The sequence below is a fragment of the Lampetra planeri genome, chromosome 2 (assembly GCF_965212315.1).
Source record: "Lampetra planeri chromosome 2, kcLamPlan1.2.h2, whole genome shotgun sequence".
NCBI lineage: Eukaryota > Metazoa > Chordata > Hyperoartia > Petromyzontiformes > Petromyzontidae > Lampetra > Lampetra planeri.
Genome location: NC_136108.1, coordinates 29309231 through 29328904, shown reverse-complemented (window position 1 = coordinate 29328904; position 19674 = coordinate 29309231). Strand labels below are relative to the sequence as shown.

The 19674-nt window shown below is 45.2% G+C and overlaps 1 protein-coding gene across 9 annotated transcripts in view; it reads right to left on the bottom strand.

Annotated features, from left to right (window-relative positions):
* Positions 1-19674, bottom strand: part of LOC144730965 (grainyhead-like protein 2 homolog) — a 72798-nt gene extending 53124 nt beyond the window's left edge. For 3 of the 9 annotated variants that reach the window (XM_078611858.1, XM_078611895.1, XM_078611886.1), the window contains exon 1: positions 19239-19673. In XM_078611858.1, coding sequence (XP_078467984.1) covers positions 19239-19261 — 23 coding nt within the window. In that variant the 5' untranslated portion in view covers positions 19262-19673. Of the gene's footprint in view, positions 1-1697; positions 19183-19238 lie in introns of those variants that run through there. The other 6 variants (XM_078611876.1, XM_078611914.1, XM_078611924.1 and 3 more) reach the window with 3 other exon arrangements.

Here is a 19674-nt window from a genome sequence, read left to right as displayed (position 1 = left end):
CGGTGGTCTCTCGAAATGCACGAGTGAGATTTCTGCTTTTCAATTCCTGTGCTTGTGTATTCACCAGCAGCTACTGGTGCTGATGATGTTAACCCTGCTGCTGATAATGATAAACGATATTGATAATACTACTGCTGCTAACGGTAGTGGTGCTGCTGATGAGGATGTTGATCCTGCTGCTACTGATGATGTTAATAACAGATGATGTCCATAATAATAACACTGCTGGTGCTGATGGCATGGCAATAGTTAAGTTAAATTCAGACTTTCTCTCTCAGTTGCTCTCACTTCTGTTTGCACAGTGTCCATGTCTTTCCTCCAGTTCACAAGAATCCACTATCTTAATTGCCACTATATTCCTGGAGAATCAAAGCTGCAATGAGTGTCTTATCTGGAGGAGATTAGGCGTCTGGAGATAAGGCCTGTGAGCCTGGGTGTGGGGAGTGGGATTTATAATGAATAACCAGACTTGAGAAAAAAACACTTATTTGACTACTGTGCAAATCGACGTATATGTATGAATGGGGTTTTAATTGTGTTGGTCATGGGATTATACGAGGTTTGAGCTAGCCCTATCCCATATCCAATCACCAATAGTCGTATTATTAAATATAACCGTATACCTATTGGGCGTGGAGTCGCAGTGTAATGGTTAGCGCACTGCGCTGTGTTCAGCATCCCGAGTTCGATTCCTGGCCACGGCTAACAACATCTGTAGAAAGTAATATCTGAATTCGTGGTGCCCCCCATGGCACTGACCAGCTTGAAGTATGGTGACAATCCCCATTACAAAGGCCTTCAACCGGTATCGTCCAGCAGTGGATTGATATGGGGCTCTAAATTATTATAATTATTGATTATCATGATTAAAGGATATTGAGCACAAATGTCAAATGTCTTTTTTGAAAAGGGGAAAATGTGGAATTTCAAACGCTAGTTCAGGACTGCCAACAGAGATGAGTGCAGACTACAGTTGCCACCTTTATCCACAGTACAGACCAAACCCGGATAAGGTGAACACATCAATACGGTACAAGATCTTCATCATCATCAACACAATCCATGGGCAGATAGCACATAGGTGTCCACTACACACGAGTCTCAAAAACTCTCCTTTTTCAGGAAGTTCCTGCCAATTTTTTTACAGGAGGAGTGGGGGGGGGCGATGTTCCCATGTGCAATCCCAATAAAGTAATTTGCAGGTAATGTTTCCAGTATTGGGATGTTTGGTCAATACAAGTTACACTGCATGTGTTTCTTTCAGCGAGATTGAATTAGCACCGATGCGTCTCTATGGGGTTGTATCTGTGTAAACTAAGCTGCAGTACTTGTCCACTCTTCCAAATGTTTTTACAAGTTGTTGTTGTTGTTGTTTTCCACCTGTAGTTTTCTGTAGCGATTGCCGAGTGGGATAATAGTTCTTAGCGAGCTCCGCCATGAGCAATTTTAACAGGACATTTTAAACTACACTCGTCTGCGTGTGTGTGTTCCTGCATAGCCATCACTCAAACATGGCCATCGTCAAACACAAACTGTGGAAGATTCTTAAACACTCCCCCAGTGTCTACCCAGCAGTGGGCCAAAGTGGACATTTGAGGGGGGGGGAAAGTGTGGGTATTCCATATTATTCAAAGACGTATATGTTCCAACGTGTAGCAGCATATCGATATAAGCCTTTTTTTTAAAGAGTTGCTCACTAGAGCTCCCTTTAGCTGGGAGGCCCCGGAATCCGCCAGCGGTGATGACAGCAAGCTCTTGCAGGGCTGCGCCTTTATCCACGACTGCACTCTGAATCAGAACCAGATCAGAAGATTTAGACTGGAGAAATCTGATGAGCCATGAGGCTCTTTTTCACAGATGTCCAGCACGAGCCTCTGTGGATGATGTTGGTGGTGATACCATCAGAATTGCAATCACCACTGTCCATAGTTTGTTTACTGTGTTTTGCTGTATTGACTACTTTCAGGGCTGACAGTCACTGGGGAGTGGCAAGATATTTTTTTGTAACAAAATGGGTCTGGCTACGAGTAGCCTCCCTTTGATTTGCAAATCTTTTCGAAACCTCCCACGCCCCCCGGGGCTGCTACTCCGTGCGGGGTGGGTGGGGTGGTTGGGTTAAGAGTGCGGGGATGATGGGTCTCATTGTTGGCAACTCCCAAGACACAAAGAAACCCGCCCAGCAGATGTCACATCGGAACGCACCGCCGAGGTGCCACGCTTGCGCTCATTAAGGGAATCGTCCCAAATTGTCAACGATTTGTTTTTATTTTACCAGGTGGGCCCACTGAGCTGTAGAAGACTCTTTTTCAGAAGCGACCTGGCTGTCACAAATGACAGCTCAACGAAGTGGCTTATCACGTGGAAATGTATAGCAGCCAAATACTCTGAACGCGCAATGTTGATTCTAAATGTGAAGGGAAAAACCGGAGGACCCGGAGAAAAATCCAAATACACAGCAGCAGGCGTCAGGGTCGGGCTCGAACCCACGACCTCCAGTTACTCAGCGCGAGCGCTTTCCTTGTTTACAGAAACCGGTTAGAACGGGCCGACGTTTTGGGCAATGTGTCTTCTTCAGAGCACAGAGGGTGGCCAGGAGAGATGAAAAGACGTTAGAGTCGGAGCTCTCACTTTACACACATTACACACACTGGGATTATTTTGCACACCGTTGGTGTATGGTGCTTTTTTTCTGGAAGACTTTGCAGTTTTTTCCTGGATTTTTCTGTTTGCGCATAGTCACTTTAAGATGTTTTCTCGTTCATGTTTTTGGTTTGTTGCGGTTGCACCCGATTCAAGAGCCGAATGGCTCACAGGGCTATACCTAATAAATGAAACTGAAACACCGTGGGGCTCTGAGAAAACTGACGCTTGAATGAAGTTGACGAATTAAGGATTTCCATATAAGGTACAGAACTGTTCACGGTATTCCATGGGTAGACCCAGCAGTGTAAATGGGCATGCCGCTGTTAATATTATCGGCAGGTCGCGTGTGGTGGCGTAAAGCGTGGGTAATTCCCACCTCTTCACAGAGTGTGTGAGAGTAGGCCAAATGCTAGATTAGCACCTGAGGTGGCCTCGTGCTATAAGAATTAAGCGACTAATTACCAGACATACTGGTGATGTGAGTGAAGGGAAATCACGTTCCACACACCCCTCTACCGCACTTTCGTGTACGCGAAATTGTCTAAAACGTCAGCCTACATCACGTATGTTTGTAAGTAAGGGCAGTGATAATTTTACGAATGCGGGTGGGATTTTGATCCCATATCCATCCCCTTCGACAGCGTGTTGTTAGCGAGCACCTATTCAGGGGCAGCGTGACACACGAGGTGGGGGGGGTGGGGGTTGGCTCATGTCTGGCCGCCTTTGTATCGCCGATGTCTGCTGCTTCACCCGACTCAGCGGGTATTCTTTTTTATATGTAAGGTCGAGTAAAAACCCTACACTACCACCAGCACCCCATGCTGTGATAGGCGCCGAGATAGGACACTGATAGTGGCTATTCAGGTCGTATTAGCATGTGAACACACAACACGTGTTGGCCATGTGCATCCATATGCATGTAAACACAAAAAAAGATACCCCATATAGCCGAACAGACTTTTGGGGCAAGTGCTGTTAGCGAGCACCAATGAAGGCCGGCAAGGCACACGAGGGGGTGGGTGGCCAGCACCACGCCTGACCACCTTTGTCTCCCCAGTGGCGATGTTTACACACCACACATTTGAGGCTGAGTCGACCTAGGGAGCCTCAATACTTGTTTTTATCCAAAGAGGGTCCTGCATTGGAATGTTTGGCCAAATCGATTTGTGAGTGCTGTTACACGTGGGAGTAAAGTAATGAAAAAATCCCAGCCAGCCACACGAGATAATGCTCTAAACTCCGCAAAGACTAAGTGAACAATCTAATATTCTCTATTATGGAATCTAATGCTGTTCTACAATTTCCTATATAGCCATCCTCGCAGCCCAAATCAATACGTATGTATACCTAGCCCACGTACACACATGCATAAAACTGCGGAGTAACACACGTGAATGAGCCCGACGCATCAATGCAGGTATGATAATATTATACATTCGAGATACAAGGTGCTGATATAATACATACATAGTACATGGCATTGAAACACACACAGAACATGGAGACAGACATCCGACCACGTCCGCCCGGTGCTCGTCAAACTGCGCTGGCTTCTGGTTGCTGAACGAATACTTCTGGTCGCGCTCATTACACTCAAAGTCCTTGCAAAGCATGGACCACAACATCTGGCTGATCTCGTCAAAGAACATGAACCATCAGGCGAACTCCAGTCATCCATGCAGCAAGGGCTTTTGGATAGCCATCGAACAAAGACGGCCACTGCATCGCACGCTTTTCAGATGCGCTTCTGCAACCGTCAGGAACGCTCTTCTTCCTTCCGATATCAGGAAGCCACTTGGAGCACTTTTTAATCTAAAATGAAAACTAATTTCTTTAGAACTGCTTTCTGTTTTTAGTTTGTTGTCCTTCCCCAGTACCTCGGATTAGCACGGTTGGCTACGTACTGCGCGAAAGAAGTTCAACATACATACTTCATAATATAGGATCATCTTCATCAGCCAATACTCTGCTGGATGAAGGCCCTTCCAGAGTCACTCTAGTATACGAATATACAGTGCTGTATATGTATAGGCCCATGAGACAAATCCACAAAACTGCATGTATCCACCTATGGACAAATCTTACACTCGTTCGAGTAATTCCTACCAGGTCTGACTCGTTGTTTTACCATCACGAACCACACTCGCGCAAACGGAGACAATGCTTACCACATCGATCTTTATAAGTGGAGAGTTAACGAGGCATGAGGGCCCATACACAAACAAGTGTGGGTATCCCGTCATGCTCGGACAGCACTCGGCACTCGGTGGAATGCGCACAAAGGCCGCGCGGCGTTCCGATGCACGGGGCTCCAAAGCAACAACGCACTCATGACAGCATTACAATTCGTTTCGTGTTGTTGTGTATGGCAGCAATAGATTCAGGAGCTGAATGACAATGTCAAGGTCTGCTAGCCACGGCGAGAGAGGGCTTCAGGAAAGAGTTTGCGTGGTTTTTCTTCCCCCCCCCCCCCTCCGTTGAAGGAGCACAGACTACAATGGTTTTACTTTTGGTCCATAGTTTGGGTTGCAGGGCCACAATTGCACTGTGGCTTGTCTTTAAATGCATCTGTGGGTCACTGTGTATATCGACGTCTCTCTATGGGTTTGCTATATGGCCCAGAGCTTGAGTTGCATGGCCACAATCGCCCTACTCTGGCTCTTCCTTAATGTTCCATCCATGAAGGAGGCGTGTGCATCAGCCTGCAGATGTTCTGATGCGGTTGAAGGTTCCAACGGTGTCTTCAAGGAGGAATGTCAAAGGCAGGAGGTGTGACGTTTGGGTCTCGAATGAGGCGTTCATTCTGGACATCCACGTCGTTCCACTGTTCGCCAGCGTTCTTATTGATCTGCGCGAGATGCTGAGATGGTGACGGCACGATCCCATACGGGGGATCGAGACTTGAGTCTGCAATAATACACCGTGCTATTGCTTTTGTGTGTGTGTGCATGGCTAACCATTCAGTGGCAAGTTACTGATAGAATACATTCATTAAACCCTGCCTGGAAAAGAAAAAAAAACCTATTCAACACAAAATCATTATTTGGTAATTCTGAGTTGGGAGCGGTGGGGACAAGCAGAAAATAACAAAGAAAAATCAACTTGTATTTTTCCTTTCAAGGCAGTGTCATTGAGGTGACGCGTTTTTTTTTTGACATTCACAATAGGAGCTACGTCAATTGACAAAGCTCCTATTGTGAGTTGAGTTGGTTTGTTTGTTAAATAGCGACACTGTAAAATGTTCCTGCTATTCTTCCTCGAGACGTCACCTTTATTAACGGCGACAATATTCCCATTGTAATAAATTAAATAAATCACCTTCCATTCACCATTTTCACACAAAAAATGTGTTTTAGCCCGACTTCTGGCCTACCAGACTTCAGTTAACCAGCAGCAGTTGGTGGAGCGCACAGACTCTGGACCGGTTTCACCTGCCTGGGGCTCATCAGCAGATTCAGGCGTGGGAAACCAAGTACGGCTGCTTATCCAGATGTCATTGGCAAGTGTGCCCTCACTACACCATGAGCTGGCAGTGCGAAAAAAACCCCCCAGTTTTATATAAAAATGAATCGCGCGCTGTAGAGACACCATTATGATCAATTTAAATTATTACCCAAAATGTCTGTCATTTGTTTAATTTATTAATCATCATCCTCGTCAGCCATGATCAATCCTCTCCTGGATGATTACTTCCACAAGGCTGCCTCCATCTCTCGTGATCCTGCGATGCAACACTCCACCTTGATCCACCTTGCACAACAACCGGCATTCGCCACGAAGTGGTGGCGACGTCAACGCGGCACTTGTGCCAGGCTATGTGCACTTTTGATGTGTTCCATTTAGAATCCAGCATAAAGAGCTACACCAAGTTAGTTTGAGCACGGAGATTCCTTAACTTGACGAAGGCTTAACGCAGGAGGTGTATAGCATTTAAGGAGCAAAGGCTTAACGCAGGAGGTTTATAGCATTTAAGGAGCAATAAGTATTACGTAATTGGATTAGGCAGTTGAATCCCAGTTTTGTAGTTAACCATATCAAATGCCTTGTGAAAAGTCTACAATAGCAAGGCAAAAATGGTATATAATATTGACGTCTTGCTGAGAATTCGTGTGCGGATCGGAGGCATTGCTCCGTCTTGCTTAGGAACATATTAAACCATTTCAAATCCGCTAACAAGCCGCTGGCCCTGGAATGATCAATGGGAATAAATTTCAATAAACGATCGGAAGAATGTTACAAGGGGTGAAAAGTTTGGTTTAAGGTAAACACGGGGAAATCGAAAGTCACGTACGTCCAAGTCAGCTGAACAAGAGGAGATCGTTTGGAGGGGGACGACAGGAACACGCTGCAATTGCACCATGGGCCATTCTGGCGTGAGTGAGACCACGCCGCCACGTTTTGAATGTTTGCAGACACACAAATGGCACAACCAAATACATCAGCATTTATTATTGACGCAAATGCCACAGAACGATAAATGACAAATATTTCTCCATGGGCAAAAATTGACCATGGGACTAATCTGCCACCGCACCGACATCTGTTAACCCTTGCCGAGATAACTCATTGCTGTACCAGCTATAAAGACAAATATCCCCCGTGCAGCCTTAACAGACTTGGGGCAAGTGCTGTTAGCGAGCGCCTATGAAGGCCAGAACGGCATACGAGGGGGTGGGTGGCCAGCACCACGCCCGGCCGCCTTTGTATCCCAAGTGGCGATGTTTACACACCGCACCAGGTACTCATTTGAAGCCGAGTAGATCTAGGGGGAGGCCCAGGACCTGGTTCAGATAATCGTCACCGGTGTTGGCCGTGAGCAGGAATCAAATCCGGGTCGCCGGGTTCGTAGCGCAGCGCGCTAACCACTATACCACCGCTCCCCACGGCTACACACACAGACTCATCTTCCATGTTCAATCCACTGCCGGGTGGATATTGCTTCATTGCCCTCTTGCTGCCTACCACGTAGCAGCGAGGCCCTATGGCAACCTGTTTGTGGCGGTCACCCACTCAAGCACGATGTCTCATTGCTTTCATGGCTTTATTTTGGTGATTTCGAAAAGTGTATTGGTTTTGCCATGTTTGTTTGTTGTAGTACAGAGTTAGACTGATGGCCTTAATCTAAGTTGTCTTGTGGTTGTTGTTGTTTGACTTGCATCCCACTGGGATTTTTGCACACAGCGTTGGTGTACGGTGTTTTTTCTGCAATATTTTGCTGTCTTTTCTTGGATTTTGAAATCCGATGCCACTTCTCATGATGCTGCGATGTAGATTGTTATAATTGATGGAACGAGTCCAACACACCAACAAAAACCTACACACATTGCTCCGAGGGCTTAGAAAACGCATGCTCACAGTTTAATTATCATGAACCCCCCCTAGTCTATAAAGCCATCTATTAGCGTGAGCTGAGGCAGTTCATTGTAAACCAGCCACTTGCATCTTAATGGTCTGGAGGCATTGGGGCAGAAATTAGCGGTGGGCAAGGAGTTCCATTGTAAGGCACTGGCTTTTACTGCTGTTAATGAGTTAACATGGGTGATTTTTGTGTGGTTTTGCAGTGTGTCTATGTGTGCAGCCTATGCAAAGTGTATATACAGTAATGTATGTGTGCATGTATCCTACAAGGATAAACAGCACTCGCTCCAACAGCCTAAATAAGTTATACAGATGAACTTTGGTTTTCTGTGTGTGCAGCATACTTATGCGTATGTATGTGTATGCATCCTGTGTCTGTGTACGTACAGCCTGTGCGTATGTGTGTACCAATGACTGTAAATGGGCCATTAAACCCGGGGATGTTTGTGAAAGCTACCGGCCTAGGGGACACGGTCCTTTGTAGTGGTTCTCGTCGGGGGTAAATATATAAACACAGCCTGGCAATAAACACAAGCTAAGCCACGTTGATCATTAACCAGTTAAGCTGCCACTACCCATTGCTATTTATTCTTTGTTTTTTTAGTGAGAAAACGCGACCCCGGTGTTTAACCCTAACCCCTACCCGGCTTGTAAGTGACCGTGTAAAGTGCGGGTAGTTGATGACCCCCCAACCACGCCGATGCTCCATTAAGTCCTCACAACAAATGGACTTGCTGCATGAACAGGAGTTGACTTTGCACGTGCGTAGCTTTTACCTGCTAAATACTGCCAGGGTTATATAGACATGAGAGGCGGTGGCCTCGTGAAATCGGTGGCATAGCAATTTGCTGTAGTTACCGTCATGGCATAACGCTATCGATTTACCCAAAAAAGTATCGCAGAGTCGTTTTCATGAAGGGTGCTGCTCGCAATGTTGTCATTTCTATGTTAACCAAGGCCGTAGCCATGGGGTCCACATTGGGGTGGATCAAATCTTCCATGAGGGTCTGGGGTCTCCCCCCCAGAAAAAAAATATAAATTTGAAAACTCATTTCCTGCCATTTTCTGCCTAAAATATTACGAAATTCACCAACACATAGGATGGACTTTTGTTTATTGTTTACATGTCTAATAGTGTATTGTATTTATTACATTGCTCTGTTTTTTTCTTTTTTACCTTTTCTTGTTTCATTGTATGTAATGTAAAGTACAACCATAACCACAATCATATAAACAGAAATCTATTTTATAGCAATATATTGGGGGGGACATTTGGAGCATATTTGAATATGGGGGGGGGGAGATGCGTGTCCCCCCAATATATATTATGATGTTAACTACCTCGCCTGGTATACGGGAGTTTGTGGGTTCAATCCAGACCCTGACGCCTGCTGTGTATTTGGAGTTTGCGTGTCTCTGTCCCCGAGGTCACGTGGATTTTTATCCGTGTCTTCCCCCTCCACATGTAGAAACCTGCGTTTAGAGTATTTGGCTGCAATAAACATCCACGTGATGCACCACTTCGTTGAGTTATCATTTGTGGCCAGGTCGCTTCTGAAAAAGAGCTAATATAGCTCATTCGGGCTTACTTGGTAAAATAAAAAGTTTCATAGTAGAACTTTGTTCTCTATCCCAGATATGACAACAGTATTTCAACGTTGGCCAAATATATGCTTAGTAATAATTACTCAAGAGTTAAAGAAGCTTTGTTTCGTTTAGTTTATACAGTATACACACTATTCTGCAGTGACAATAATGACAATAAGGTCCAGCCGTTTGTCAATCCATTGCTGGATGAAGTTCTCCCCAATGGCAGTTGTTTTGACCATACTTCACCACACTGGTGAAGAGCGGACCTGCTGGGACTAGATATCACTCTCCACTGATGTTGGCCATGGCCGGGAATCAAATTCAGATTGTCGAGTTTAGATCTCGGTGCGCGCTAACCACTCGCACAGGGAAGCCTCGCCGAGACTCAAGACTTTCTCATTTGATTCCTGCATTGGGATACATGGCCAAGCCCATTAGTACCTGGACAATACTTGCCATACATAGGGGGGAGGGAGGGATAACGCTCATCAAATAATCCACTCCATGGATAAGTCAACACCCTACCTGCTGTACTGCTACTGCCTCTCACAAGCCACCTCTAAACCTAAAGGAGGACATCTAATGCACATGGCTCCATCCCTTCGTGGTCCACCAACCATGCAATCATGGTTGGTGGATCACGTTTCACAACAGGCATCAGTTATTGCCAATGTGTGAAGTAATGGGACCAAGTTGACCCTGGGCAGGGATTTTAAACTGTTATCCTATAAATAGTAGATCCTGTTGTCCTACAGTCTGAAATGTATCCCGGCCTAATAACTCTGCTTATCGACCTTAAGTCTGCACGTCTCTCATTTTATTTATGTATTAACGCAAACACAGACGGCGCGACAGAATCAATAGCCGTGTCTGTACGTGCGCAAATACTGCTGGTGCATACGCGTGTGTACATCAGCATCAGCCTCTGTGGAGGAAGCAAATGAAGGACACCGCTGGGCAGTTGCCATTCAGCAACAAAGGAGGGTGGAAGAGTGATGCTCACAACGAGCAGAGAGCACATGGATGGCTAAAACACAGCAAACAGGGAGAAATGGTGGGGCATCTTTCAATTATGTCAGTCGGATAAGCCTTTAAAACCTAGGCCTGTCCCGTGATCTCCTGCCAGAGATTTCCAACACTTCATGTGGCCTCAAAACGTACCGAGCCTGGTGATGTCACCGCCAATTCCTAGCGAATGTAAGTTGTTGTATGTTAACATATGTTTACTTGGCGTGCAGTACAGTAGGAGTATTTATATGTTTCGGTATTTATTTGCATACGTGTCATATGATATGTGTCGGTGTATGTGTCAGCGTGACCCAAAATTGTCCATAATCTTCGGGGAGACATTCAACATTTTGAGCACATTCCATAGTCAACCCCATCCCGTGAAAGGGACCTCGCCCTGAATAAGGAATAGAATATTATCTATGCAAAATAATTACGCAAGGAGTGGGTGTGGAAATGAGTAAGAGCGAGAGACAGAGCGAGAGGAAGAAGATGGAATGTGGGTTTATAGTTGTCCAGGGCCTCCTAAGCCAGCTCACTTCTCAGTGGTTGTGGAAACAAACAAGGCGCTGATTAAGAGCAACACGTCCCCTTCCTATACCAAACTAACGAAATACATCAGCAGACAACTCGCGTATCTGTCCGTCCACAATTTTTTTTAACACATCCCATCAACCACACAGGCCTTCTGGGAGTGCGCAATCTCAGCATCCAGCAGACTCTGGAATGGTTTTGACATTGCAAATCAGCAGTCGACCTCGCTTGAACCAATGCTATTGAACGGCCAGATGTGGAGTGAAGACCCCTCTGTTATGTATGGTTCTTGGTTCGAAACAAAACAATTAAGAGACATAACACAAAATAATCACACGTGTCGTTGATACAAATCAAGGTAGTGGACTGTACCAGATTGAGTCTGTAGTGGTTGTGGGGGTCACATGACATTGAAATGTCCGAGTGAACGTTAAAATACTGTGTATTATACTCTTTGGTTCTTTCTGTAAAGTCACGTAGGTATAAAATAAAATAGATCACGACGTTTCGGGCGCAACACAAGCGTCCGTCATCATGTTGCACATTAGAGTATATGTCAGTAAGTTATTCACATTTTTCATAAATAGGGTGTGGACCCAACAAGTTTACTTGCTGGGTTTTTGTTTTGGGTGATGATTTTTGGCGAGCGAGTGTGGTTGAGTAGGTATGTAAATGTGTAATTAGAGGAGTTGGCGAGTAGATTGGGAATCATGTGAGTAGGTATGTAGGTATTGTACAACAGCCTTGAACCTAACAGCCATACAACCTACCGTCATTAACAAACTTACCCACACACTCACCTACCCACAGCACAACACCATACAATACCTCAAACACTAAATTCAAATGTAATAACCACTTAACAATCCCGGTTATGTAACAAAGACAAAAGATCCCCCTTAATGACCTCAAACAAGACTGTTGGGGCAAGTGCTGTTAGCGAGCACCTAGTTATGTAACAACCACATGATGACACTACACCAAAGACTGAAACATTGAGCGAAAACCCCAGGGCTGGCCCAGGACACGCTGCTGGCAAGACTATGTCGCTCGGCTGGCCTGGGAACGCCTGGGAATTTACCAGGAAGAGCTCGAGTCTGTTTATAGTGGGGTATAGTAATGTATAGTCGTGGTTGAGTCGGTCGCCAGGGAAAGGGAGGTCTGGACTGCCACTACTCAACATGCTGCCACCGTGAAACCTCACCAGGACAAGCGGACTGAGAAACGAACAAACTAAACTCTTGAAGTCGTAAGATGTGGTTGGGGATTGCGATACCTTTAGGGGAAGGCAGATACCGAAACACCCATTACATCAACTTTTAGAGTCTAACGTTGGTTGACCACACTCATATTTGGTGGTTAGATGATGTCAGTACATACCACAAATGGGTTCGTGAAATACGTCAGTGCAGGACTTTTGAGCGATTGGCGTGGTTGGCTACGTACCGTGCGAAAGAAGTTCAACATACATAATCACCTCATATATACGATGGGTTTTGTTCTCGTGTTCTGGTTTTGCTAAATTGCTAAACGTAATCCTCAGCAAGGTTTTACTGGCTAAATGACAAGCTTGCAAACCATATAAGTGTAACATCACCACCACCATCTCAACCACTGTACTAACAGCCATGACCATCGTCACAGTGAACACCGCCAAGGCCTTCCCCTCCACTTTCAACGCCACCAGCATCACTCCACACCACGTTCATCATCACCATTGCCATCATCACCAACAGCATGATCACCACAAACACCAAAATCAATTATACTATCTTCTTACTCTTAGGTTTTTTTTCGGTAAAGTCACGTAGGTAAAAATAAATAATACAAATAATAGAAATAATAATAGAAATACAATGATAAATCACGACGTTTCGGAGGCAACACAAGTCTCCGCCATCAGGTGGGACCGTCACAGCTAAATTTACTGTATCAAGTGAGGCAAAATTCCAAGAGACAAGCTCTTAAATACAAGTTATACTATCTTCGCCATGAAGACCAATGCCAACGCCTGCCATTCACCACTAAGTCACGGTGACATCAATCACGTCGCCTGTGCCAGGCCAGGTGCACTTTGAGGCCATGTAAAGTGTCGATGGCTCGCTTGTGTAGCCATGAAGACCACCACCACTGCCATACAGTGCGTCTCCTCCGCCCGTCCCCACTAAGCCTCGCTCTTCTATGTGCGAAACAAGGAAACGCGAAGTGAATAACGCCTCGCCTAAATCATGGCTGCCTGCAAGTATGCATATTTATATAATTGCTACCAAAAAAAACCCAACTTCTAAAATATAACCGTGAAGCTAAAACCGGACTCCCGAAGGCTGTTAAACTTCACCACAGCACACAGAGGCTGATAGCGCAAATTAAAAGACTCTCTCAGACACACGCACACTGCAGTATAGGGAAACATTTTGTAACCAGGTGAAAACCCATCTGAGACTACTCGACTCTTTTTTTTCTTCCAAATGGACATCTGGGTCACAAACGCAAAATACAAAAGCAGGCACATACACAAAATCTAAAAGGGCCGTATCATAAATCCACAACGTGAGAAAACGGCGAAAGTACAGAGGGCAACTTTTTTCTAAAACTCAGACTGTCCAAGCAAACTAAAGGTCACGTCCCAGTGTATTATTGCACGACACGATTTGGAGGAGGGCGATGGCGGAGTTCACAAAAAAGGATTCGAGGGGGGAGGGGGCCCAATTACGTTTATTTTTGTTGAACCCTGACTGAGAGAACTCAGGACAGAGACCAGGCTCCTGTCGTTTGCAAGAGTTGACCCTGGGCAAACAGAGACATTGGATGGAACAATTGTCCACATCAGTGGATGCTGTAAGGGTAAACTGCCCCGTGCGTTGTTATAATACAGCACGGTGTGGCGGATAAAACACATCGGTAATGTTGTAGCTGTTTGTGAAAATACAGGGCTATATTTGCAAACTAAAATATTTAGCAAGGTATCCTTTGATACCAGCCGAGAGCCCATACGTTAACAAGGCGCGTTTGAAATTGAAAAAACCACACGTAAAGTTTATGACATTATAGACTAGAGGCCGACCGAATTTCGGTTTCGGCACCGAAAGTTGCCAAATGGCCACTTTGGGCACACTTTCGGTTTCGGCCAAAAGTAAATTTCTAACTTTCGGTTTAGGCCGAAACTGATGTTGACGTTCGGTCGTCAACCCAAGATCTACTTTTAGAACATAACGCTCGTGCTAAGTCTATCAGCCGGTCAGTCGACGCTAGGCAATCCTTCGCGATAGGCTGCAAACACACAGACACCAGCAGCAGCAGCTTGGGAGCGAGGTGCGATGCCGTCAATAAATGACGTCACGCACCTAGGAGGGGGGGGGGCTATGTAGCGATTCGCGCGGCGCCCCGAGTTCGATTCCCACTCACGGCCGTTGATGATTATTTGAACCGGTCCTGGGCCTCCCCTAGGTCGACTCAGCCTCAAACGAGTAACTGGTGTGGTATGTCAACATCGCCACTGGGGAGACAAAGGCGGCCGGCCGTGGTGAATCAAAGTCCCGGGCGAAGCCGGGTAGTAAAGCGAGTATTTCATAAATGTTGTGTTCGGTAACGTCGGTTATATACCTTTCTGTTTCGGTCTTGGTCAAAAGTGTAGTTAAACTTTCGAAACCAGAAATTCAGTTTCGGTCGGCCTCTATTATAGACATTGTAATCGAAGATTAGTTAAACATGCTCCCCAAGTAATTTGCACGTGTATCACTAAATGTACGCATTAAACAGACCATGCCACGGGTAAAGAGTTAGGGCATACCTGTGTGCACATGTACACAGTCACAACAACACATGTACACACAACCTATACAGTACATTTGTTTCTTACGTATGTACATCGCAAGATAGCTTATACTTGGAAACATATACACTACCATGTCGAGAAGAAATACAAAAACAAGCACAACAATTTACCAGCGGGGTTATGTACACATGCATGTACCTGCATGAATATGTACATGTAACACGTTGTATTAGCTGTAGACATACCTAGGGTACACACACACACCTCACACACGTGTAAATGCCACAACATAGGTGCACCAAGTACTGTACACCTAAGTACTGTACACACACGTGTGTCATTTTACTGTACACCCAAGTACTGTACACACACGTGTCACTTTACTGTACATCCAAGTACTGTACACACACGTGTGTCATTTTACTGTACACCCAAGTACTGTACACACACGTGTGTCATTTTTCGCAAGGTATGCATGTATGTACAATAGCGTGAATAACGTAATGCTTTACACGGGAAAAAATAGATGTACTGCAGTATTACGTGGACAAATATAACGCAGAGTATCCTTTACTAACAAGGCAGATAATATCAAGACAACGTACTGTATTTGCTGTACGTACAATGCAGACATGTGTATACTCTAAATGTAATGTTTCGTAAAATTGTCAATATTAACTGCGGTACTGTATATAAACTTACAGGCAAGGTGTGCATACGTTATGTATACGGTAATGTACACTAGTGTCAATGTACAGTACATCAATATTAAACACGTGCTAATACACAACACAAAGGACTGACTCGACATTTTGTAGGTCATGGAGATAGGTGCACATGCACACAGCTTATGCGAATACCGTAGGTACATAATGCTTGTACACACGTGTACACACACACGTGTGCACGTAGTACTGACATTCTACAGCACCGTATACATGTAGACACGCTTAATAAGTTAAGGTTAATATTGTAGATACACCTGAACTCAAAGCAGAAATACTCAATTATACACAGGAACGTACACGTAGGTACACATATATACAAACAAGTTATAGATAACAGCCCTGTATTGCATAATATGTTTTATTTTGGGTTAGAACGCGTAAACAAGTATTGCACACAAGTCACACACAGATCGAACGCAAATGTACACATTCAAGACATACTTACCGTCACATTTTCCATTAACAACAGCCCTATCTAAAAAGTGAGAAGTTTAGGTAGCTAACGTGGTTAGGGGCAATGGTTCCAACCACACCTACAACGTTTGGCATGGTGGAACATTTTAAAAGTCCCATCAACAAAACCAATCGGGGCTTTTAAACATTCGTTTCAAGCGGGATGATTCCTGGGCCACGGTTTTGATTTTCACGATCCTCATCAGTAGCCGTGCAGCCACAACACGTGTATCCCACGGTGCTTTGTGTACGTACACCGCACAAATGTACACCGTCAAACCGTGTTTAACATTCATGGGCGACATGGTTCTGACCTCCACGACGACTCACAAGTTGAACTGACGAAACAAACGTTAGCTACCTAAAACTTCTCATAGGCAGGCAACTTCTGCCACGGTCTATGCAATTATAATGCGCGTACTGAACATACATTGTCGAGTCCAGACAAATCCGTACTGTGCTATGTTCTGAAATCTTACGCCCTCCCCCCACAATTTTCACCTAGCACCTGGCAAGAGTGGTGAAATATGGTGAAATAACACCCCTCCCTAGGAGCCGCATTGTTGTGGGGAGGGCGGTACTCATCCAGCAGTGGAGTGATTAGCACATAGAGTATTGGTCTCGGCATACTCGTACCTAGTGTTGTTACACTATACACAGGTACACGTACACTGATGTACCACAACAAACTTTATTTAGCTCTATGCTGTAGTTTGTAACTTCGTTATCCAAAATGTTCACACGCAATAGTGTGGGGACTGGTAATTATCTCAAGAACTTATTATTGGTACAACACAGGCTTGTTATAGATGTACCTTACAGATGACATAACACCGTACACAGGTAAACACCTACCCACCACACAAACTACGCAACTCCTACGGTCTGTAATGCAGTGTTAGTATTGAAACCCAGATACCTTTCTGGATAAATAAAGGATTGTTATTAAACCAGGATATATCTATATAGTAAGCCTAAAACACACACTCTCACATCTTACAGCCCATACACAGATACACGCGTTTACCACACAAACAAAATGACTTTGCAACTTAGTTATATAGAGTGTTCAACTCAGTATTGAGCCTCCGTTTGGCTTTTCCGGAGTAAAGGTCCCACTACAACTATTAGCACATGCCAGGCAACAAGAGATTACAGACACGTTTAAGCATATACACAGGTACACATGCCTAGTTACCACACAATCTAACCTCTAGAAAGTACTGTGGTATATGACATAGTACCATTGACAGACTAAAACATCTAACACACAGTCTAATCTCTCTACAGCCTATTTTGTACTGTCGTATTGTATATAGCGTGGCACCACACGTACAAACCCCGACCTACCTCAATCAAACTAACCTCTATACTGTGATATCCAACTTGCTACCATACACAGGTACAAACACCTATCTACCTGAATCTAACTAACCTCTATACTGTGATATCCAACTTGCTACCATACACACGTACAAACACCTATCTACCTCAATCTAACTAACCTCTATACTGTGATATCCAACTTGCTACCATACACAGGTACAAACACCTATCTACCTCAATCTAACTAACCTCTATACTGTGATATTCAACTTGCTACCATACACAGGTACAAACATCTATCTAACTTGGTATCATACACAGGTACAAACACATATACCATACACTCCAACCTCTCTACTGTGGAATATAACGTGGTCACAAACACAGGTACAAACACCTATCTACTAACCTATACACGGTGGTATATAACTTGTGTACCATAACACAGGTACAAACACATCAACCATATACTCTAACGACGATACTGTACTGTGGTATATACAACTTGGCATCATAGCATCGTCACATACACATCATATACAGTCCTGAGGCTACGATCGTACCACAAAGGCTACACACACACACAACATGCACACCCTGCAGCCCCATACACCCCCCCCAACATACCAGATCACTGGGTCCTTTCTGTACTCTAAGTATGTAACTTATAGCACGACGTTATGTTCACTTGGACGCAAATACACAACGCTTTGTGTCTCGGTGAGGCTTCCATGTATTAATACAGGTCCAATGTTACTGCAACAGGATGCACAAGCCAAGCACACACACACAAACACATTGTGGTCTATACACAGGTACACACACCTATATACCAGTCAGCTTTGAAGTACAAACACAAATGTGTGTATCATATACACGGAATGGTTGTCCAGTACTTGTACATCAGGTCTACTCAGCCAAGTTACTCACAGGCTAATACGCTAAATAGGTTAGGAACACACACAAAGAGACATACACACACAGGCAGACCAACAAACACAGAACACTACTAGCACACACACACCACCACGATTCCAGCAAACACACCTATACAGACCACCACAGCACAGAAGACACCTACACAGACCACCAACTCCAACAAACACACAGACCACCACCACAGCACAAAGACACGTACACAGACCAGCAACTCCAACAAACACACAGACCACCACCACAGCACACAAAAAACATACACAGACCACCACCGCCACCCCAGTACACACAGAGACCACAACCACCACCCAACATCAACTCCAACACACACACAGACCACCACCAACACACACAGAGACCACCAACCAACTCCAACACACACACAGACCACCACCAACACACACAAGAGACCACCAACCAACACCAACTCCAACACACACACACACACAGACCAACACCACCAATCAACACCAACTCCAACACACAGAGACCACCACGACTACTAACCAACATGAACTCCAACACATACACACAGACCACCACCAACCAACATCAACTCCAACACACAGACCACCACCACCAACTCCAACACACACACAGAGACCACCACTACTAACCAACACACACAGACCACCACCACGACCACCATCAACCAACATCAACACACACACAGAGACCACCAACCAACACCAACCCCAACACACACACACAGAGACCACCACCACCACCGTCGCCCGATCCTCTCGCTGCCGACGAAAGGCAAACAACTAAAAAATTCGAAGGGGGCCCAACGCAGCGCACGGGCTAAAGTTGACTCTCTCCACCTCCACGCGGCACCGAACCGGTTAAGCGAGAGCCAGACACACAAGCTCAACAACTCCACTTACTTGTCCGAGTCCGGTTGTGCCATTTTGCGAAGCTGCACCACCGCAGTAAAACTGGACTTTCCCGTCTGGAGGGTAAAACCAGCCGCCGCCACTCGGCGAGTTCCACCTGGGTGGAATCAACCCCCCCTCTGTGTGTGTGTGTGTCTCTCTCTCCTCTATAGGTCCCTCCCCACACAGGTGTGTCCTTTCTGTGCAACAGGTAAGTCGTTCGGGCCGGGCCAGTAACTTCCTTGCCCACCCCTTGGTTTGCAGATTTAGTTGGGAGTTTGCTGTCCTTTTAAAACAAAATTCTGGGGAGGTGGGTGGCTTCTTGAAAGACAAATTCTACTTTGGTAAGATACGAATGACTTCGAACAAGAAGAAGAAAAAAAACCCCGTGTGTGCGTGTCTGATCGGTTTGTCTTCGGTGGTTTGTTGCGGAGAGAAGAGGCGAAAT